At 55.1% G+C, this 22,320-nt stretch overlaps 5 protein-coding genes across 5 annotated transcripts; 3 read left to right on the forward strand and 2 right to left on the reverse strand.

Moving 5' to 3' along the window:
- Positions 1 to 2,259: 2,259 nt before the first annotated feature.
- MONBRDRAFT_35339 (uncharacterized protein) lies at positions 2,260 to 5,067 on the forward strand (the record flags this gene model as incomplete). Its single annotated transcript, XM_001750781.1, has 9 exons — positions 2,260 to 2,313; positions 2,374 to 3,102; positions 3,259 to 3,555; positions 3,659 to 3,775; positions 3,849 to 4,015; positions 4,081 to 4,208; positions 4,304 to 4,536; positions 4,618 to 4,699; positions 4,834 to 5,067. The coding sequence occupies 9 exons, from the start codon at positions 2,260 to 2,262 to the stop codon at positions 5,034 to 5,036; spliced, it is 2,010 nt and encodes a 669-aa protein (XP_001750833.1). The 3' UTR covers positions 5,037 to 5,067.
- A 133-nt stretch (positions 5,068 to 5,200) lies between these two features.
- On the forward strand, positions 5,201 to 6,339 carry MONBRDRAFT_30338 (uncharacterized protein; the record flags this gene model as incomplete). The annotated part of the gene is made up of 5 exons (XM_001750782.1): positions 5,201 to 5,471; positions 5,578 to 5,726; positions 5,832 to 5,875; positions 5,898 to 5,956; positions 6,069 to 6,339. Coding segments are annotated over 5 exons (792 nt in total), but the record flags the coding sequence as incomplete, so codon positions are not given.
- Positions 6,340 to 6,808: 469 nt separating this feature from the next.
- Positions 6,809 to 15,798, reverse strand: MONBRDRAFT_30339 (uncharacterized protein; the record flags this gene model as incomplete). Its single annotated transcript, XM_001750800.1, has 10 exons — positions 6,809 to 6,877; positions 6,954 to 7,022; positions 7,137 to 7,283; positions 7,366 to 13,817; positions 13,895 to 14,120; positions 14,906 to 14,980; positions 15,072 to 15,148; positions 15,275 to 15,319; positions 15,469 to 15,559; positions 15,736 to 15,798. 10 exons carry the CDS (start codon positions 15,796 to 15,798, stop codon positions 6,809 to 6,811), a joined length of 7,314 nt encoding a protein of 2,437 aa, XP_001750852.1.
- A 2,090-nt stretch (positions 15,799 to 17,888) lies between these two features.
- MONBRDRAFT_39315 (uncharacterized protein) lies at positions 17,889 to 19,350 on the forward strand (the record flags this gene model as incomplete). Its single annotated transcript, XM_001750783.1, has 5 exons — positions 17,889 to 18,050; positions 18,579 to 18,674; positions 18,778 to 18,844; positions 18,922 to 18,982; positions 19,084 to 19,350. 5 exons carry the CDS (start codon positions 17,889 to 17,891, stop codon positions 19,193 to 19,195), a joined length of 498 nt encoding a protein of 165 aa, XP_001750835.1. The 3' UTR covers positions 19,196 to 19,350.
- Positions 19,351 to 20,022: 672 nt separating this feature from the next.
- On the reverse strand, positions 20,023 to 22,047 carry MONBRDRAFT_30341 (uncharacterized protein; the record flags this gene model as incomplete). Its single annotated transcript, XM_001750801.1, has 4 exons — positions 20,023 to 21,006; positions 21,175 to 21,606; positions 21,731 to 21,845; positions 21,935 to 22,047. The coding sequence occupies 4 exons, from the start codon at positions 22,045 to 22,047 to the stop codon at positions 20,023 to 20,025; spliced, it is 1,644 nt and encodes a 547-aa protein (XP_001750853.1).
- Between the last annotated feature and the right edge of the window lie 273 nt (positions 22,048 to 22,320).

Raw genomic sequence — 22,320 nt, forward strand, 5'->3', positions numbered from 1 at the left:
CGCTGGCGTGGTTGCGTGGTGCGTGACCAGTCAATATGTGGCTCCGTTGAAGTGAGCACTCTGCAGCACGGATGTAGACTGGCGCCACGCTCATGTGGTCTCGGGATCTTCACAGCGCATGCGCAGGCCCGGCTGAAGGCGAGAAACATTCAACTCTGGCTGAATGCCGATATACTCCAGGGACCAGGTATGTCTCCACTTTGTGACCCCATGGCAGCCCGTGCTTGATCTTACGCCTCACTGGGCAACAATATAAACTCGGTTCAACACAGGCGGGGCTGCACCGGTTTTTGATGCAGCCGGCTTTGTGCGGCAATGTCGCGCTGCATTTCCCGCTGCCACGTTGTCCCTGGGTTGGACAACCTCGAAGCTTTGCCTCAAAGGCTATACACGCCAGCACGAAGCCGAGGTACGTGCCTTTTTTTCATAGCAGCGTTGGAGTTTTTCTCAACTGCCCCTCCATCCCCTTGCAGCGATCCTTTGACTCGCATTTTTACCTGACACTTTCTATTGGTGCGCTGCTGCTGCGGGTGGCACTTTAGATGCTAGAGCTGATTCAGACGCAAGCGGGAGATATGCCCGTGACTTTTGCCGTTTCCCTGTTTCATGCTCTTTTACGTCCAGATACGATTGATGCCCTGCTGTATGCGGCGCCTGACGCCTCGGTCACGCTCTGGGGCCATGAACCCTATGGGGTACGTCCAAGTCTGTGCTTTGCTAGGAGGGACACAATCTCGTGGGCACTCATTTCTTATCGTGTTGCTGGCACTTGCAGGCCGCAGCCCTGATCGACAAACTACAGCGCACGCACGGAGCAGCGCGCGTTCACGTAGACACTGCACCAGGACCCTGGCACGTACTACTGCTGCACGGTCTCCAACGCCTATACAATTGCTAATGAACCGTGTCCCTCGACTTGACGTCGAGGAGAACATGCCACTGCGTGGCCCATGATCCAAGTGCTGCAAGGGTCTTGGCCCATGGCCTGCTATTAATTGATTCCTGAGGAGACATGTAGTACGAACGTTTTTTGACTGCTTGCGTCTCTTGCATAACCGGGACCCTTGATCGGACGACGCCCAAGGTCAACAGCTCCTCAACCAATACGATGTTCTGTTATGACATTGTTAGCACCACCTTGATCCTGTAATATCCAGACCGATGATCCATGATGCACACCCACAGACAGCCTGAGATCGCCACAGTCGGAGCTAGCCATGTCGCCATCTCGCCATCGGGCCATGTAGCCATGTATCCTGTAGCATGTTGTCCTGTAGTATTGTAGTCCTGTAATCTTGTAGCCATATAATCATCGCCGCTACATTCTACAGCCACAGCCACCGCCATTGACCCTCCACGCCTCCCCTCCGCCATGCCCTTAGGCAGCTCACACACACACACACACACACACACACACACACACACACACACACACACACGAAAGTTGCGACATCGAGAATGTCAGCAGCCACGAGGGTCAAGGTGCTAACATCATCAAGTGAATGCATCTCTGCAATCAACGCTACATCATTTCTGTGCCTCTGTTTTAGACTCGAAAGTATACTCTTTCTCTGGGATCCCTTTATTTTTAACACTAGACTATTGTAGCTTTGGTTCATATCTCTGCCTATTGCACCTTCTGGCTTCGTCCCTCTAATCATCTTCTTTACCGCTCGACGCTCTCTCTCTCTCTCTCTCTCTCTCTCTCTCTCTCTCTCTCTCTCTCTCTCTCTCTCTCTCTCTCTCTCTCTCATTTTTTTTTTTTCGTTTGTGGCGGAGGAGCTAAACGGCAGCCGGTGTAGACCTTGTGAGTCCGTTCCTCCGTTCTCATCCCTCACCCCTGCTTTGCGATCGTGCAGGGATAAGACAGACATATCACAAATGCACCCGGGGATGTGTACAAGCATTCAGATCGTAGTCTTACGTGTATGATGTGCGTGTCGCTTGTAGCTGGCATCATGGCAGAACTCGACGAGGCCAGCTTGACCGAGGCCTTTGCAGCTGTTCTGCAACTGAGCGAGGATGATGACGCTTATGAAGTTGTCCCGTACATTGCCTCTATGGTTGCTGGAGACCAGGACATGCTCCTTGACGAGGAGACCTTTAATGAATCTCTGGGTGACATGCTGGTTCGTACGATCGCTCCCAGAGTTTTAAGACTTGCCCAAACGGACGAGCGACTTTCCACCGAGACAGCCATGCTCACCCAATCGCTGACTCGACCCTCAGACTGGCTATGGTGTGTGTGAGGATGAAGATATGGTGCCCGCACTGTGCAACAAGCTCTTTCAGCGGGCTCGGACGATGGCTGGCGTGAATGGCGACAGCGCCAAACTCAAGGAAGACAAATCTGCCTCCGCCGGAGGAGTGCAGGTACTAAGCGCGCCCGTGGTCATGTCCCAGACGTCTGCTTCCATCATCACCGAGGAAGAGGATGCCAGCGTCGTTGCCAAGCTGGGTCGGGCCCTGTACGCCAACAGCAAGGAGGGTCTGGCGCCCGACGTGGTGGTCAAGCAAACCGCCGCTCGCCGTAAGCTCGAGGCCAAGCGCCAGCGTGAGCTCGCAGCCATGCGTAATTGGCGTGATGATGCCGACGAAGAGAGTGCCCGCAAGGCCCTGGAAGTCTACCTCAAGGCCATTTCTACCCAGCCTCGCTTCACGGGTGACATTGTCATCAACGATGTCAACGTTAAGAAACCTTCCACGACCATCAACCTCCTCGAGGGTGGCCAGCTGCGCCTGATTCAGGGCCGCCGCTACGGTTTGATTGGTCGGAACGGTATCGGCAAGTCCACTCTTCTTCGTGCCATTGCCAGCTATGAGCTATCCGCCTTTCCCAAAACGCTCAAGGTTGTCCACGTCGCCCAGCACGTCAAGTCGAGCGACGAGCCGGTCATAAAGTACGTCATCCAAGCTGATCTCGAGCTCCAGTCTCTCCAACAAGAGGAGCAGGAGCTTCGGGCCAAGCTTGAACAAGCCGAGAGCTCGGGTGAGGACGGGCAGGTACTTCAAAACCGCATCCAGCAAATCTATGACCGGCTGAATGAAATGGAGTCCTTCTCAGCCGAAGGCCGTGCTGCCGAAATTCTCAAGGGTCTGCAAGTACGATCGCTCGGCTGCTTGAGCCCCCCCCCCCCCTTTTTTTTCTGGCTTGCTGATCTGTGTGGTCGTTTGGTCTCAAACCGCGCCCCCCTTGTCGCTCTCAAACGCCGGCTCACCTCCGTTGTTGTACCTGCCCTGGCCCACGCTTGAAAATAGTTTACCGCCGACATGATGCAACAGCCCGTCTCTTCGCTCAGTGGTGGCTGGCGCCAACGTGCCGGGCTAGCTGCGGCACTTTTTGTGGCCCCGGATCTGTTGGCACTGGACGAACCGACCAACCACTTGGATTTCACATCGGTGCTCTGGCTCCAGGATTACTTGAAAAAGTACCCAAAGACCATCATCATCGTGTCGCACGATCGCATGTTCCTTAACGAGGTCGTGACCGATGTGGTCCTCTTTGCCAACAAGAAACTGAGCTACTACAAGGGTGATTACGACTCTTTCGTCAAGGTTTGTTACGATTTTGCTTTTTTTTTTTTTTTTTTCTTTTTGCCATCCCAGGTCCCGCCTCGTGCTTCTCTGCGGCTCTGATCTAGCTAGCGTATTTTGGCAGGTTCGCCAAGAACAATACCTGGCCGCCAAGCGCGCGTACGAGGCCCAGCAGATGCAGCGTCAGCACATGCAAGAGTACATCGACAAGTTTTATAATGACAAGCGCTCCAGTGCCCAGGTTGGCATTTGCTCTTGCGCCAGCCCTTGCCGAGCGTCGTCCCATCATTCATGGGGCTGAACTCTGTCTGTAGGCTGCGCGTGTCAAGCAAGCCATGTCCAAGAAGAAGGCTCTCGAGAAGATGGAAGAGTTGCAGGATCCGGATGCGGACGTGGACGAGGACTCGCTCAAGCTTCGCTTCCCAGAACCCAGCCTTGTCAAAAAGAACCAACTCATTCAAGCCCAGGAGATTAGCTTTGGGTTCGTTTGCCTTTCGTTCTGCCGCAGTGGCTGCTCTTTGTTTTGGTGCCGTGCCAATGCAACAGACTTGCATTTAACGACGACGGCAAATTGCCTCCTTGCAGCTATGATGAGAACCGCCTCATTGTGCAAGATGTATCTTGCGCCATCGAGAAGGACAGCCGCATTGCCATTCTTGGTGTCAACGGCGCAGGTGCGGGACATGCATCGGGCCTTTTTTAACCTACTGTTTGTCAAGCATGCCACGCAGACGTGAGTGACGGTCGCTAACCAACTGTACACCTTTAGGCAAATCCACGCTCCTGGGCCTTTTGTTGGAAGAGCTGGACCCAAGCAAGGGTACTGTCAGCGTTCTGGGTGGCATGCGTGTGGCCCTCTTTGCACAGCATCACGTGCAGCAGCTGCGTCTGGAAATCTCGCCCATTGAGCATCTCCGCGAGGAGTTTCCGGGCATGTCGGTTCAAGAATGTCGCAATTACCTTGGCTCTTTCGGTATTCGTGGCGAGACTGCAACCACTCAGGTACCCTTTGGCTCATGCCGCGATCCTTTGTGAGTTGACACGCGTTTTCTCATTCAGTTTGGTCGCATGCGCGAATTTTAGATTGGCTTTCTATCGGGTGGTCAGCGCTCTCGTGTTTCCTTGGCCACGCTCACTCAGCGCCAGCCCCATCTGATCGTTCTTGGTGCGTCGACACATTTGATCTCCTTTGCACTCGGCTCTTTGCACTATCGCACCTTTGAGCGTGCCCACCCGATCGTTTTGGTTTTGCTCTTCTTGGCTTGGCCTCACCCTGACTTGCGACTGTGACGTTTATAGACGAGCCTACCAACCATCTGGACATGGAGACCATTGATGTGCTCATCGAGGCCATTGCCGTCTTCCCGGGTGCCGTGGTGGTCGTGAGCCACGACCAGTACTTTTTGACCCGAGTGGGCCGTGAATTCTGGAGTCTCTCCAAGGGCCACCTGAATGTTTTCCAAGAGTTGTCCGATGCCAAAAAGGCTTGCTACAAGCTTTGAGCATCTCCATCGAAATTGATTAGACTGCCTCTTTTCTCGCGACATCTTCTGCACGCTCATCCCGGGTCATCAGAGCGCGCTTCTTTTGCCGAGAACTGTTCCGACGTCAGCACTCCATGTCAAAACTCTCTTGATGTGGTCGTTGTGCTATTTCTGTATCTCAGCTCAAACCAATTCATTTAACACACACACACACTCTCTCTCTCTCTCTCTCTCTCATTTTTTGGGTGAAATGTTGACTCAAAAACTCAAAAAAGCATCGTCAGTCATGAACGATGTCACGCCGATTGAGGTGGCGGTGGCCGAGGTGGAGCAGCTGCGGCTCTGGCTGGTGGCGGGCACGGGCTTGGTATTGGTGTTGTTTGGAAGCATCATGACTTGGATTCGCGTGGCGTTGGCCTTGACAGCCCTGTATTACCTTCGCCCCTTGCCCGGGTACGTGCGTCGTGGCGCTGCCCGGCCTTTGGCACCCAGACCTTGAGGCTCCGGCGCCCACTGCGATGCTGATCGATCATGCATCTGGCCTGTTTGTGGTGACTAGGGAGCTCTCACAGGCACGCGTCAAGAGCGATGTCACAGATCTCACCATGCAGCATCAAGAAACCACAATGCCAATGCTGCAGGGCCGCTCATTCTTTCGACGTGCTCTGCGCGTAGTGGCTCGCGGCCTCGTCTCGGCAGGATTCTCCAGTACGTTGACAGACCTTGCCACAATGTCCCATTGGATTCCTCATTAAACTCATGCTGTTCCATCGGCAATGCTCGATCCGGGGGATGCCTGGCGTGCATCACTAGTTTCCAGCCTCAAGCTTCACTTTGTCGACTGCTTCATCTTCCACGTGCGTGCTGCAACCGCGCTAGCCTTGTCGCACACCCATCTGCTCGTCTAAATCCTCTGACCAAGAGCCGGTTGCCAATAGGTATGCCTGGTGTCCCTTCGTGACAGCGATGGCCAAAGAATGATGGTTACCCAGTACATTGGCATTATCAAGCACTGGTTCAACCCCCAAGTCTTGCTGGCAACTGATGTAGCGTCTCAAAACAGGCGCGCGAGTCAGCCAAGCTGAGTCGATCCTTACCCCTGTCTATACAACAAAGCAAGAAGTACGTTGCCCTACCCCCGCGTACCGCCCGCCTCAGTAAGGATTGCATCGGGACAAGCTCTGCCGCTGCCTCTTTCCGCGTGTTTCGCTCCGGTCAAGAAGTGCCAGTGTCCAAACGAAACTGCCTCCTCTGCACATTCAACGGCCACGTGTGCTTGGCACAATTGTGCCCTGACGTTAACGACGACTGTGTCGTTTAAAACTTGATTCACACGCAATAAAAGAGGAAACCCCGAAGGAAGAGAGAAAAACAAAAAAAAAAAAAAAAAGCTAATTGAAAGATCAAAAAGAGCAACAGCCTCCACACATCGCCCCCAGTGTCGTCCATAGCCACAAGGCTAGCAGAAAACGGCTTTTTTTTTGCACGTCGTTCGATCTGCAGTTCCAAGCCCCTGAGAGCGCTGGATAGGCTTTCGAGACACCGAATCGCAGAAGTGTCAGTGTACCACACAACTCAAAATCCAAATAATACAATATCTGTGAGGACGGTGGAGTGTTTGCAAAGATGGTCTCACAACACCCCATCGCCCCCCTCTCGTGCACCCCTCAAGTAATGAAAGACGCGAGGCAGAAGAGCAACCCAAGACGAAAAGAAAAGAAAATTAGAAATAGAAAACTAACGAAAGAAAAGAAGAAAAAAAAGGGGGGGGGCAGTGTTGTCTAAGCTTCCTAAACTGGTCCGTCCAATAGCATGCCCAGCAGCGTCACGTAGGCCTTATACACAAACAAGTATTGTTCCTAAAACAAGCAACAAGCGCATCAGTGAACGACACCGCTATGACATATGTTTCCAGTAAAAAGGCAAGGGACTGACCGAGGTTTGCACCACAGAGGGATGGCGCTGCTCACGCAACTTTTGCACAATTTCTTTCACGGGAATGCTCTATTCCACAGCAAGGTGAGCAAAAAAACACCAATGTTAGGGAGTTAAAACCAGGCACCATCCGCGCTGGAGCAGAAGCGCAAGATGCGTGCAAGCGTATAGGCAAGCTCGCACCGTGTACTCAAAGTGCTCGCGCGCTACCACGTCCAATGCACGGAGTGGGAGGGTCAGAGCCAGCAGGACGGTGTACAATGTAACAAACACGCCAGAGCGGCCAATGCCCGCACTACAGTGAACGGCCATGGGCCCCGCGTCGCTCGTCTAAAGGGAAAGAGGAAATTAAAGAATAAGATCGGAATGCAAATGACTGACGGCCGTCACCGTACCCGGGCCTCGCACTTACCTGGAACAAAGCCACCTCGCGCAACATTTGCACCATCTGAGCAGCGGAACTGGGCACGCCGTGATCTGGCCAGTCAATAAATTGAAAGTGCATCACCTCTCGCGATGCCCCCGAAGCACTGTCGTGCACTTGAAGGGTCGACACATTGAAGCCGCTTTTCTTCACCACACCCAAGTTCTCGATCGTAAAGTTGCGCGCAGTCACTTTCTTGCGCTTGCGCACGGGCCAGTAGCGATGGCATTTGATATGGCCCTTTTCTTTTTCCGAAGTCACCATGACAATGACGCGAGTATCCTGCTCCCACACCATCTGCCACATGTCTGCGCAAGTCTCAGGCAGCGGGCCTTGGCACAAAATGGCTTGATGACGATTTTCTCCGGGCGCGACCGGTAGCTGCACCAGGTTGGCGTTGATGTAACCCTCAGCCCCCAGCTTGACGCGAGTCTCATCGCAAGGAAGAATGTCACGGTATCGGTTGGCTGCCATGTGTGACTGACCCACACGAGTGGTCAACTGCGGTCGCATGTTGTTCAGCTCCGTGTACTCGTCGGCTGGCTGTTGCTGCTGCATGGCGTCCAGCAGAGCAATTTTCAGCAACTCCCACTTGCGGGCCTGAGCACTAGAGTAGTCGACAGAGGCGAGAAGTCGCTGTCGCCGTGCCTCGTATGCTTCGTCAACTCCGTCTTCCACCTCGTCCTCCTGATCCGTTGCCTCATCGGCGCCGGCCGCACTGGGACTTGGTGCCTTATCCACGGGAGGTGCTGCACTGGATGGGAGCTTTATGCCCGCACCATTCCGGCGAGGGGGGGTGTCGGGGCGCAGGCTGCCATTGAGATCCATCAGTACCCGGCGAACAAGACGCATACGCACCAGGCCGCTAGCAGAAGACAACGCGTCGATAATCTCGCGAGGCTTTTTACCCGCCAACGCTTGACCATTAACGCTGACCAAAATATCGCCTGCGCGCAACGTTCCGGCACGTTCAGCGGCCCCACCAGCGCAGACCTCTTTGATTGAGACCACCTGAGAACCGGTTGTGTCATCGCGTTGTGCTTGAAAGCGCAAGCCCAGTCCGCCGTCCTGGGTCTTGTCCAATACGACGTCAAACTCGTCGTCCTTGTCCACCGCGAGCGGTGCAGCAGGGGCCACGCTGGGCATCGCGCCTTTCACAACCTCTTGGCCTGGCGTTGGCGCTGGTCCCATGGGCATGGATCGTTCACTGCTGCCACCGTCGGATTCGGCCGACAAAGCTGGCGAAGCCGGACCAAATCGGGAGCCACCGCTGCCTTCGTGCAGCTCACTGGCAGAAGAACGTAATCTCAGGCGATGCCGAAGGTGCTCGCTTGCCTCATTCATAACGGGGGACTGGCCCTCTTCGCGCGACACGTCGGGTCGAGAGCTGATTTGAGCCTTGGGCTTGGCGAGGTTAGAAGTGGCAGGGCGCAAAGCCACGTCAGCCTGTTCGAGGGTGCCGGACGCACCTGAAGGCCCGACACCGTTCACAGCCGGGGCTGTGGTGCCTTTTGTCGAGTTGCTGTCACTGTCCCGCGTTTTCTTGAGCCGCGCCGCTGATGCAGCATCTGGGCGAATGAACCGGATGCGAAGTTGACCCTTGTGCTCCTTGATGACCTTGAGTAGATCTGGGCGGTCCATTAAACGGACGTCGTGTCCGTTGACTTCGAGCAGCACATCGTGTCGTGACAAACCACCCAGGGCTGCAGGCGTCATGGGTGATACCTTTTTCACATAAATGGGACGATCCCCGCCACCAGCGATGGAGAAGCCGAACGTGACTCCACTGCGCAACGTTGTCTCAAAGATGTTGCCGGAAATTTCCTCATATAGTGCCTCTCGATTTACTGGCTCGAGCTCAGACACGGATCCCGGGACGGGCTCGGGGACGGGCTCGGGGACGGGCTCGGTGGGAGGAACGGGCAGGCTTTCCGTCGGCGGACCATCCTCGCCCATGGACGTATCTGCTGCTGCAGGCTGAAGTGTTGCATTTGGCTGAGGCGCGGCTTCGGGCAACGCAGCAGCGGACGCTGCCATCCTGTCTGGAGCAGCTGATGCATCAAACGTGGCCTCCGTGGCTGTTGTGTCATCTGCACTGGAGGACGGAGGGGGCGGTAGGTGGACTACGGGACGAGTATCAGTTTTTGCTGCAATGTGACCATCTGTGGGCGGTGCTTGACTTGGCAGGCTGGGCAAGTCCATATCCATCTCTGCGTCATCGGAGTCCAAACCCTGCTCTGGTGCAGTCATTGTTGTACCGCGCGGCACAGCCGCGAACACGGGCTCGGCTTCAACTTTAAGCATTGGCTCCACACGGGGCACATCGTGGTGCGGCTCAGCTGCGCCACCAGCCTCTGGCAGGCGTTGCGTTTCCACCGGGCTATCTGCCCTGTCCTGGTCATTGGCATCCTCAACAGGCGCAACCACTGCCTGCTCCTCCTGCACTTGCACCTTTTGTTTGTTCTGTTCCTCTTGGTGCTCCTGTTCTTCTTGCTCATCGATGGTGGCCGACTGCTTGGAGAGCATGGGTCGCAAACGAGGGCGATCTTTGCCTGGCGCGGCTGACGGGGTGTCAGTGTTTTTGGTAGAAGTGCGCGTCCCAGATGTGAGAGCAGCTGATTTTGCTGTCCTGGACTCGGGGGAGGAGGCTGCGTGGTCAGCCGCTTGTCGGGCCTTGTCTGCTGCAGCTTTTGGCAAAACGCAAAAGGTAGATTCGTGGGGTAGACTGCGCAAAACGTTCAGGGCGTGTTCGTACGAGCTGCGATCCAAAGGTGTACGGTTGGCAGCCAGGATGACATCGCCCACTTGGATGGTGCCCTCGTGAAAAGCCGGACTATCCGTCACAATCTTTTCCACACGAATTGGCTGTGGCGGCGTCTTGTCTGCACCGCCACCAATGGTGATACCAAAGCCTCGAGACCGGCGAAGAGTGACATACACGGCCTCGGCGGGCACGGCAAGGTTCATGGGCAGGCCAGGCGTAGGATCGCTGTCGGGGCGCGGGGGCAGCGTAGCGCGAGTCTTCCCCAATGCCCCCGACTTGCCCGCTGCTGCCTTCAGACGAGTCCACTCGGCTGGCGCAACGCGTTGAGTGCGAAGCAGGATCGGATTGGAGGCTTGTTTCAGGGCCTCGAGGGCTTCAGCATGGGTCATCCCGGAAAAGTCCACATCACCAATCTGAAGAAGGCGGTCGCTTGGCTGCAAGCCTGCCTTGGCTGCCGGGGTTTGAGCACGAACCTCTTGCACGAAGATGCCACCCAAGCCAAGATCTACGCCTCCGGCCACGACCACTCCCAACCCGAGCCGACCACGGTGGAGAGAAACAATTCGGCACACACCTGTCGTCGAGTGCACGTCCCCGAATGAGGGATCCAGTGGCACGACAGCGGCCTCATCCTCTGAAACTCCCCGGGACAGAGTGGTGTGAGCAGCCGTGATGACGGGTGAAGCCAGCAGTGACTTGCCAGAGGGCAAGATGGGCAGGCGCCGCGCCCCAGAGCCGGAGCCTTGCGAGACAGAGGCTGCCCGAGCGCTCAGACTGGGCGTGTCCTGGACGTGACTTGGTGCTGGCAGCGTGCGGCGTCGTTCTATTGGCGATCCTGATGGGGAAGTGTTGTCCCTCTCACCTGCAGCATCGGTAGCCGAGTGCTCGTTGACGGCTGCCAGCTTGGGACTGGCACTTCTGCTTTCATGCTCGGGAATAGTTGCTGCCCCTGACGGGCGGCGGCTGGACGGACGCACGGGCGTGGTGGGCATGCTCGAGCTCGCGTCCGAATCAAAGGACTGCAGACTGGACGTGGACTGTCGGGCGGCGCGTGGCCGAATATCCAGAGTGACCTGACTGCGAGTGTTGCTCAAAACCTGAAGCGCTTGCGTTGGCGTCAAGCCCTCAAGCGAACGACCATCTACGGCCACGATGTGATCGCCCACGGCCAAACCAGCTGCATCCGCCTTGGTTCCGGCGTGCACCTTGCCCACCAAAATTCGGCTTTTCGGATCCTTCTTCTTTGTGGTGATACTAAAACCGAGCCCTGTCTTGGTCGATTTGGCGATTTCAACTCGCTGCACGCCGGCCTCGGGTGGTTTGAGCTCGACCTTGGCCGCAGGTACCACCGCATCGGCTGTTTGCGGTGCCGTGTCTTCCTGCTGAGCCATGACGGCCGGGTCTAGGCGACTCGGCTGACCGGTAAGCTCACCCGTGCTTTGACGCCGCGAAGATCGATGGAGGCTGCGAGGAGAAATGGTGAGATTGACCACATCTTCCGTGTCTCGTAAGAGCTGGATGACCTCAGCGTGGGTCAAATCAGCCAGTGACTTGCCGTTGACAGCAAGGATGCGGTCTTTGCGTTTGATACGCCCATCGCGGGCTGCGGCACTGTCGGGACGCAAGTCGCTGACGACCCCACCACCACGAATGCTCAAGCCCAGTCCCTCGTTGGGTCGCTTCTCAAGGCGGATATTAAAGGCATGCAAGCTCTGGCGCTGCTCGTTGGGTGGCACGGCTGCCAAAGCACGTTCCCGAGCCGCCTTGGCCCGTTCATACAAAGCTGCAGCCTCGAGTGGATCTTGCACGATGCGACCTGCTTCAGTCGCTGGCCCGCGCTGAGGTTGTGGGGTAGTATAAGGCATAGCCGGCACGCTCGACGCTGCTGATGCCTCCTGCTCTGTGCCGGAGATGGAGCCGTCGGGACTCTGAAGATCCACCAGCGTTGATTGAGTCCCATGCCGTGGGAGCTGTGCTTGCAATGCTGCCATCACTGCATCGGGTGAAACGCCTGCGGGCTCGGGCCGTGGCGGGCTGGAGTGATCCCCCAGAGCCGAAGCAAAACTCGTGCGCGGTGCTGCCACAGACGCAAAGCTCGTGCGCGGTGCTGCCAGGCCATCTGGAGCCAACAAAAGGTCGTCATACTCCTCATAACCCTGATCACGCGTGGCACGTTGTATGGCACGGCGCGACTTGGCTTGTTGTGTGTTCGTACGAGGTCGGGTTGGCTCTGTTATGGGCGCAGTTGTTGGCCTGAGATGCGAGGGGTTGGCGGACTGCGCTTCGTCCCCAGCCAGCACGTCTGGCTCGTGGACGCTAACGTTTGTGCCCATTGCGGGCGCCGTGACTGCGTCAACACGCTCCTCATTCTCGTCCTCATACTCGCTCCCGGCGTCCTCGACGAATGCGGGCGAAGACGCGGCTTCCTCAGCCAGGGTGTGGCGCATGACTACTGCGGCATTATCCTTGGCCGGTTCGTCCTGGGAGTCCCAGGACGAGTGCAAGACGTCATTTGTGAGGGGGGTAACGTCCGTCTGCGCTGCTTGTTTTGAGGTCTGTGGTTGCAACTGCAAGAGCGCGGGCGCTGGATAGACAGCAGAACGGGCTTGCATCGCCGCGGGGGCCGTTGCGGTCCGCTCCTGGGCAACAACGTCGTGGTTGGCATCAGGTTGCTCATCAAAGCCAAAGCGTTCCGCACGGTTTGCGTCCAGTTCGACGGGGGTGCGCGGCGCGTGCTGGTCTGGGCCGAAGGACAAGGGGGTCGGACGCTCAGTAGTCTTGCGGCGATGCTCCGAGACCGAACGCACCGAGTCGTCGACGCGAACGTTGGGATCAAGCATGCTAATGGGACGAGCACCGCTGCTGCTGCTGCTGCTGCCGACCGCTGCGGCATAGCGCTGACGCATCATAAAGTGGAACTTGTGATAAGCTTTGCACCGGTGCTGGAGGTAAGCGGCCTTCTCCTGGGTGTCCGCGGAGACGGTGTGGCGCTGTTTGCCCTCGCCCTTGAGCATGATGGTAAGCTTGCGATTGCGCAGGCTTAAACTCTCAATGTTGGACCACGCAAACTTGACCGGATTCTGTTTGCGGTCGTTGAGGTCTTCGTAGATGATGATGCCGCGTGAGTTTATACCAATGAGCAGGGGCATGCGACGGCGGTACCGAACACCCGCAACCGCATAGTAGAGTACGCCATAGTCGTGCAGCTTTTGAGCAAGCTTGAGGTATTCCGTTTCTGCGCGAACGGGAGACATGTCTTTGAGCTTCCGGTGTTGGCCCGGCATCTCGCGTTCCAGGATGGCGACGGTCATGTTGACGACCGTTTGCTCGGGAAAAAAGTCGTAGACATGGAAGTAGCGACCGACATGAGTGGTGGGATCATAGTCACCATACTCGGCTTGCATGGCAAAAGCGCTTAATTGAACCGCCGCTTGGTCCGTGGTTGCAAGGGTGCCCTGAATTACGTCGCGCTTGAGCTGAAGGTAGTAGAGATGGCGCGTTTCGGCCAAGGAGAGGACCGAGACGTTTTCCACATAGAATTCAACGCGAAATTGCACGTCCAGGATGGTAGGCTCGGAGCTGCTGAGCGAGTAAAAGTTTTTGCTCTCGCGACGCTTGGGTGTTGTGGGAAAGTAAGACACAACGTAGCGTTCCATGTCGAGAAACTCGACTTCGCCTGCAGCAGGGGGCGAGAGAGGCATCACTCAACCACGGGTCAACACCATTCAAAGGTGAAAGAGCGCTAGGACGTACGTGTATGCATGAGAGCAAGGCCAAAGAAAGCAGTTTCGTGAAGGCCTATCTCGTTGACCACATGACGAAAGACATCGCGAACAAAGGTGTCGACGTGTACGGGGCGCATTAGAACCTCGCCGTTAAGAAGATGAACCTTGACAAAACGCGTGCTTTGTTCTGCAAAGCACAAGCGTCCAAAGCGAAGCAGAGTAGTGACCGGTGAGTCAGAGGCAAACCATGTAGGCTAGTGGAGACAGGGTGGCCGCACATCATACCCATGAGACGGTTTTGAGCGTGCTGGCGGTGAGCGTCACGGTGCATTTCATGACGCAGGTTTGAGGCCGTGCGCTGAATTGCAGCGTTGCTGTGCAAGGAGGCAGGGCTGCCGTAGGCACTGGGGCCACCATGGTGGTACAGCGTGCGTCGCGGGGAGATCCCGACGGCCATGGGCGAGTTCCGCAAAGAGGTGGTGTGGCCCCCTGGGCCTGGATGCTGAGGAGTGGATGCGGCATGGTGCATTGATGCAGGGCTCACGGTATTGGACAGAATGGCACCGTTCAGACGATGCACTGTTCCAGCGCTTGCGGGGGCGTGTGGCTCGCCCATGTAGACTTTGTGTGGTGTGCTGCTCTCAAGGGTCGTCGGCAAGCGGCGGAGAGACAAAGAGGCAAACAACTGTGCCAGCGTTTCCGAGTAGGAACGAACATCCGGAGATATGCGGTGCAAACGCACGCGGCGTCGCATTGTATCAAACCTGACCCGAGTGCCAAGAAAAAGTTGAATCAGCATCAGGCGGGCAGGATAGCTGGAATGGATGACGGTGAGCACCATTTGATCAAATCTTACGGAATGCGGTGACGAGGGTCGTCCTCTGTCATGGAAGTGACAAGTTCTTCCAAATTGGCAGACATCTTCGTGGTACGTCAAATACACCATTCGTATTTCAAGTAAGCACATGGCCGTGGCGCAGCAAGGGCCCACGTTGGTGGCAGGTACGGATACATTGTGGAGACGGGCAGATGCACGGACCGAGGGTTCGGCGTTCATAGGAAGATTATGGTCGGCCATGAAGAAGAGCACCACGCCAAGCGAATAGGTGTGCGTCTATCCGCGTGACGGGGGCGAGAAACGCTGAGCAAATCGTAGGCTATTGGACCCGTCGATGATGAACAAGGGTGACAAGAAAAACACGTACGTGAATGACGGCGCGGGAGCTAGCCGTGGGAGCCAGAGACCCGCGCTCGGGGGCCTCAAAGCTGGCTGCACCGGCATCTGTCACATAACCTTGCATGAGGTCGGTCATTGGTAAAGGGAGAGGGCGGAAGCGCCAAGCGAAGAAGCAAAACAAAAAGGAAAAAAGAAAAACAGGGTTTGAGTGTTCAGCAGTCTATGACGCACGTTGCTTTGACTCTGAGAAGCGAACTTCGCCAGTGTCACTCAGGCCTAAATGGTCAGGGAGGGGGCGAGGTAGAGTCGCAGAACCATGCGGAGGCGAAGAGTGAGCTCATGATAGCACGTGAGAAGGGAGTGTGTTGGTGGATGTGCACAATTTGGGTTGAGAAAAATAGTTGCAGGAAGGAGGGGAAACATACATAAAGTAGAGAGGTTGATGTGCAAACGCAAGCGATCACGCTCGTCCAAATCTTGCAGGGCCACAAGGGCTTGTCCCAAGATGGCCCAGAGCTGCAATTTCACATCCAATGGGACACAGCCACAAACGGGGCATGTGAGTTGGGCACTGACTGGTGCGCAGCCAGCGCGGGAAGGTGGACCAGGTGGACGGGTAGGAACCAATCACAGAAGGATAAGGACCAGGGGAGGAGTGACCAGGCACCAGAGGTCGCTTGCTGGGGACAAACCTGAGCTTCCTCGAGGGGTGCTCCTCGCTGCTCCAGCAGCTCGTGGGCACTGATGTAGCTCATTGTGTACGGTGGGCGGAAGGAGGCAAAGCCACCCACCGTACGCCCAAACCTACTCAAACAACAGCGGCTTCAACTCTACCCGCTACACGCAGAGATCCGATTCCAAGCAGACCATGCAGGAAGGATGCGGAAGAAGGAGCATCACCGCCCCGCCGCTGCCATTTTGTTCGCCGCAACGGCTAAAAAATATAAAAAAATAAAAAAAAATAAAAAAGTGAAAAAAAACGACAAAAAAAAAAGATTTCAAAAAGCAAAGATACGATAGTGTGATCATTGTCACACATTACACTTTACACAGGTGTGAGTTAGCTTAGACTTTGTCAAAGCGCTGCGACAAGTTTAGGAAGTTCAAGAACGATGATTATATAAAGGAGCGTTACCGCGTACCTCTTGTATTTTAAGTCCTTGGACACTTCTGTTGTCGTGAACTGTTGTTGCGTTTGATGCAGGTTTATGCTTTTCCAAACACCCCGTTTCCAGGTCGCGAAGCTGGTGGCTGTCGCTATGGGCGTGGCTGATGGGATACAACGCCCCGACGCCCAAGTGAGAGCGTGAGGTCACCTTCTTCTCGCGCGGATTGTTGTTCCATGTCCATTGTAGTCATTCTTCTCGCATTGCTCGGTCCCATGTGTCTGTTACAGCTGGTGTGTATGAATGAGAAGCCAATTGGTATGCTATGGGTCGCACGGACATGCTGTTGCTTATGCACATCGAATGGTGGTGGTGGGCATGGTCTAAAAACGTGGACCACCACGTTTTTTTGTGGTTGTGAATCTACCCATAGAACGGTTGGACACCACTTAAAGCTGGGCTGCTCGCGTTAACGGCCATCTGCATGTATCGGAGTTGCTATTGAAGCGCGATGCTGACTCTGAAGTAAAGTCATCATCTCCTCACCTTTCCTCTTGTGCGATGCCGACTGCGTTGCGTTCTTTGTATCCGGCTTTTTCGCCGCCCCCTCTTTCTCCCTGTCCTCTTGTGTTAGTGTCAAATCCGTAACCGGCCTTCAGACGAGCTGGAGCCTGACATCTTGCTGTTTCTTCTGCTTCTTGAACTGTCGCTTGTCCCTCGTCAATTCACAAAAGCAACCATTGCCGGATAAACTCTGCTTGTTCTTGAAGACGCTCGTCGAGGAACCGTGTCGAACATTGTGGTTGCCCCTGCCACCGAGATTTAAGTACGGTCCCGTCGACCGGAAGGGAGGCATTTATTTTATTTTATCTATTTCTACTCTTTGTTCGCAATTGCCAGGACGAGTATTTTCGAGTGAGATCCAGCCCCTGCTAGTCACGACTATGGAGGTGGCGAATCTGCTGTTGGAATACCGTGCTGGTGACCCGCCCTGGTGTGCAAAGGGAATACAGACACTCACAATCTCACGATCTCCGGAATTCGCGACGACAACGCCCTCATGGCCTTGAAAACGGACATCTGCATTGACCCTCTGCTTTGCTGAATGCCTTGGTGTGCCAATTCTTTGCCTATGGCTTACCTCCGCTTGCATGCCTCTTATGTGTGGCCATGTCCCTCACACATCCATTGGCACCGTCGAGAAAAGAAATTCAACAATTTTATCTAAAAAAAAATCCGGAAGTTGATGCATAATGGCCATTGCGCTCCGTGTTCGTCAACAAGTAGCCCCCCGCCTCCTGATTTATGGACGTTCTGGAGTTCTAGACGATGTGCGTTATCGTGCCGCACACATCTGGCGTACAGGAGATGGTGGGCGGGACTGGGGAGGGGGTCCCGGCAGGGGCGTTGCGCGATGAAACGACTCGTTCTCAACAACTCATCCATAGTAAGGAATCCGCTTGGTTCTGATAATTTTTGAATCAACACAGATGGAAAAGTACCCCCCAAACATTAAGAATACATCACAGAACGATGCTCTCTTCCACACTACCACCACACGCGCATGCGCACTTTCTCCCTTATACACTAAGCCATTCCCACACACACAGATCTTTGCACACAACATGCTTCCAGCAGCCGCCCAACATCCAAACACCCAAGTACAACACATAAACACAACAGTTTAAAACAACAGGCAAACCGAGCCCGCGAGCCGAACTTGAAAAAAAAAGTAAAAAATGGCAGAGGAGGTGATCAAGGCGCAGGCACCGCCGGCAGCGCGTCAAACCCTGGATGAGGCGTATGCCGAGCCGGATAACTTTCTGGAGATTGATGTGACCAACCCTCAGACGCATGGCTTTGGTAACAAGCGGTACACCGATTATGAAGTTCGTGTCAAGGTAGGCAAGAGATCGCAACGCTGCCGTCGTGTGGCGCTTCCTCGCATGCACGCGCTCTTGCACACCTACGCGCGCCTCCTCTCTTGCTCCTCGCTTTTTGCGCCTGCCTCCCCCCACCCCTGCTGCGATCGCTTGTGTTTGGTATCGAGCTGGTGAATGACCTCTTGCAGATTTTTACGGTTTGCTTGTGAAAGAGTTGTCCACGCTGTTGTTGTCCTGTTTCTTTTTCTTTTTTTTTTATTCCGAGTTGTGCAGGTTGGAAGGGCAAGGAAAATGGGCAGCCCCTGGCTGACGCATCCTGATCCACCCTGCCTGTGATTTGAGACGGAATCCTTGGTCTTTTTTTTGGCGGGGGGGGGGGGGGGAGGAAGAGGGCGGTTTCTTTTTTTTTTTTCCCTTTTTGTTTGACTCTACTACTACGGGCATCGTGCTCAATGCGCGGGATTGTCGCTGAAAAGAGTTCCCAGACGTTGTGGTGTCTGATCTCTCACCTGGTACACTTTGTCATGATCCTGTGTTTCAATGTAGACCAACCTGCCCATCTTCAAGCTGAAGGAGTCGCAGGTCCGCCGTCGCTACAGCGACTTTGACTGGCTGCGCGCAGAGCTTGAACGTGATAGCAAGGTTAGCACCCGATATCAGAGATGTTTTCTAGCTCTTCCATGTTACTTGACCGATCTCTCGCCTGATTGGTCTCATCACTTGCTTACAATCCGCCAATTTGTAGATCATGCTCCCCCCTCTGCCCCCCAAGGCGCTCTCCCGGCAGATGCCCTGGGTCAGCGAAGAAAAGGGTGCGGCATGGCGACTCTATCGCGTCCGGTCTCACGCCCAAAATTGATTTCTCACAGCACCTGATTCCTGTGTCTAGGCATTTTCGCGCAAGAGTTTATTGAGGAGCGCTGCACCGGCCTCGAATCCTTCATCAACAAGTCAGTGCCTTGCACCACTGTTTTCTTTACGGTTGGCCCGGGCGCATTGTGCCCCTTTTTTTTCCCATTTGTGGTTTCTGATGAGCCTGGTTCAATCGTAGAATCGCGGGACATCCTTTGGCACAGAATCAAAAGTGCCTTCACATGTTCTTGCAAGAGCCCCACATTGACAAGAGCTATGCGCCGGGCCTTGTCAAGGCTAAGCGAAAATAAGCTGCCTGTTTGCGACTGCATCCTCTCTGCTCCGATCAGTTCCCTTCACACATGCGCCATCTGAAGACAGGCCCGCTTGGTGATGCGGCCCCTTGTCCATTTGCTTTTTCCTCTTCCCGTTTGTCCCCGTTTGTCCCCATTTGCCCGTGATTTTGCTTCTTTGTTACATTGGCGCGGGTCTGGCAAACAGTCAGGCCACGTCCGCCCGACACAAGTCGAGCTCATCGTCTTTTGATTCTGAATCTTGTGTGACCTGCCACATGTTGCATGTTGCATGTTGCATGCCGCCAATGGCGTGCGCGCTTGTTTCTTTCTTGGGAGTTTCCAGCAACGTTTTTCTTCTTGGTTTGAGGATGGACGATCTGGTCCAACGCTGCTCGTTGCCGCTCTCTCTCCTTGAACTCTGCTAGCACCTTTCATGTGTGTATGTGTGCTCTTCCCGCTACACAGTTCTCTCATCTGTCTCGTGAGTTTGATTATGAATTTTGTTTCTTTTTTATGTTTGTCAAAGCCCGAGCTGTCTAGGTCAGGTGTTCAAGCTTTGAGAAATTGAGAGACACGCACCCACCCTTTTTAAACCTGAAATGCAAAAAGGGAATCGCATCCGCCAGAATGGCTGAAGAAAGAACAAACAACACTCTAAAGACAGACTCAAATTCAGACGTCACATATTAACAACTCATCTGTATAACCTGGTCAAACAAACCAACTCCCGGGTAGATATGATACTAGCAGAGGCTCCGCCCCTCAGCATTCACCTGCTACAGCCGCTGTGACAGTCAACGCCTGGAGATGGGCAAAGTCAGCCTGCAACAAGCAACCGAGGGTCAGCTCAAAGTCTTGCTGCGAGGCGATCCTGGCGTGGAGATGGCGGGAAGAGGGGCCTTGATGGTATTGCCAAAGGGAGGCAAGGCTCGACTCGGCGAGGCACTGGGCATGCGGCTTGGGCTCCGACTGCTTCGCAGACTAGCACTGCCCCGCGCACCAGGCTGAGCCGAGGCCACGCGTTGTAGGGCTACTGGCCCCAAAGTTTTTAGGCTTTCCATCTGAGCAATGGGGTCTTGCTCGTGGGTCCGCTCATGAGGCCCAGGCTCGCGCACGTATACTGGGTTGCCAAGCTTGTCCAAGCGAAGCTGACCAAGTCCGCTTTGGGTCTCAGCCAAGGTGGCCGTGTGTTTCAGAGGGTCCAGGTGACCACTAGCGGGAACATGTGTGCCGCGTGCACCGTGCGAGCCATGTCGCGAGCCTTGTGGACTTCGGGTGAGCCGAGAAGGGCTGACATGAGCGGAGTCGCCCGAAGCACCCAAAGAGCGCTGCGGCCGAATGAGGCTGGAGAGACTATTGGTGATGCTTGGGTGCAGGTGCTCCATATTGAGCGAATCTGTGGCGGTGCGGCTAGATAAGCGGGACCAACTCCCGCTGAGGTTGAGAGGCTGGCCACCAGTCAGATGGTTTGGCTCTTGTCCTCTGCTGCTGCTATGAATATGCTCCTCGTCCTCGTCCTCGTTCTCGTCCTCACCCTCGCCTTCATCCTCATCCCCCTCATCGTCGTCAAAATGACCTTCAGCGGCGTCATCCTCGTCCTCATCCTCGTCCTCATCGTCGATATCAATCTGATATGTGTGGTGGCTGTGACGCTTGTACTGTTCCAAGCTTGAGAAGCGAGTATCAAGATCCCCCGGGCCTTGCAGACGGGCCAGCATGCGCAAATTTTCTTCTTCCAGCTGCAGACACGAAGCTTCAAGTTTATCACGTTCCGTGCTGTGAGTATCGAGCTCCCGCCGCAACCATACCCGATCCGCATGTTCTGCCTAACGTGTTTTTTTTTCGACCCAGACCATGAGAATGTGAGGCGAGGAAAAGGAGCGCACAGAGTGACCGTAACGCGAGTAAGAGCGCCGGGCCATGGGACAATTTGAGGCAGAGAGTGGTGCAGTGGTGCACTGCGGATGGTGTGGGTCAGATACCAGTCATCGTACCTTTTCGCGAGGGCCTTGACGTGCGATGGCATGCTCGGTGGCGCGGTGTTTGGTGCGCTGCATGCGGGCCGACAGGTTGTTGGTAAAGCGCTCTTTTGAGGCTTGAAAGTCGTCGTGAAATTCTTGCATGAGCTCGCTATGTTCCTGAGTCATGTCAGCAATGGTGGCACGCATCACCTCAATGTTTTTCTCCAGCTCGCTCTGACCCACGGCCGCGTACTCCTTCAGGCCTTGGAGCTCGTGGTTACGATGAACAACGTCCTGATCAATCTCGTCCAGCTTGATACGCAGGGCCTTGACCTCATTGTCCAATTCGCGCACCAATTGATTTTTCTCATGCATGACAGCCTGAAGCTTTTGATCAAGCTGAAGCTCAAAGTCACTCATTTGGTCGGCCTGGCCCATGGATGACTGCCGCAGCTCCGAGTATTTCTGTTAGCCGCCAGAAGAATAGAGATGAAGCATGAGGTGCACGAACAGCAGCATTGAGAACGGTGAGGGGGGGAGAAAGGGGCGCGATGAAGATGGTGGATTTTGCTGTGTGACTATGTCTGACCTTGAGCTGATCATTGCGAAGAGTCTCGAGCTGGGCGTTGAGTTGTTTATCTTCGGCGCGCAACTCATCGCGGCGCTGTCGCAAGGCTGTGCAATGGTCAACTCGGGTTTGGATGCTAATGGATGAATGGATGCCCCCACGAAGCCAGGTGAGGACAATGTCTGGCGGCTGCACCGGCACCAGGTGAAAAGTCCATGGACCAACCTGAACTGAATGAAACGTTCCATCGAGGAGAGTTTGGGCTCGACCGCCTTCTTGGTGCCCTTGGACTTTGTGCCCTTCTTCTTGCCGCCCGTTTTGGTCTTTTTGGGCGCCATTGCTGACAAGTGCTGAAGGAAAAAAGGGGGCGGGCGGGGCCGTGTGTGGGCACAGAGTAAATGGTCGGCCAAATTCAAGCGCGGTCACGCGCGTGCGGTCTACAAAAGCCGCTAACCAAAAGCTTTCGAGGTGGGTGCTGAAAGCGGATCCTGAGGCTGGCAAGAGGCAAGAGGCGGGCGCCCAACCCCAGTCAAATAATAATCAACCCAAGCAAGCAAGGGCTGGTAGATCTAGGGTCCAAACGCCACCACAACCAGTCCCGGTCATCTATC

This window comes from Monosiga brevicollis, genomic scaffold, assembly GCF_000002865.3.
Source record: "Monosiga brevicollis MX1 MONBRscaffold_48 genomic scaffold, whole genome shotgun sequence".
Classification (NCBI taxonomy): Eukaryota; class Choanoflagellata; order Craspedida; family Salpingoecidae; genus Monosiga; species Monosiga brevicollis.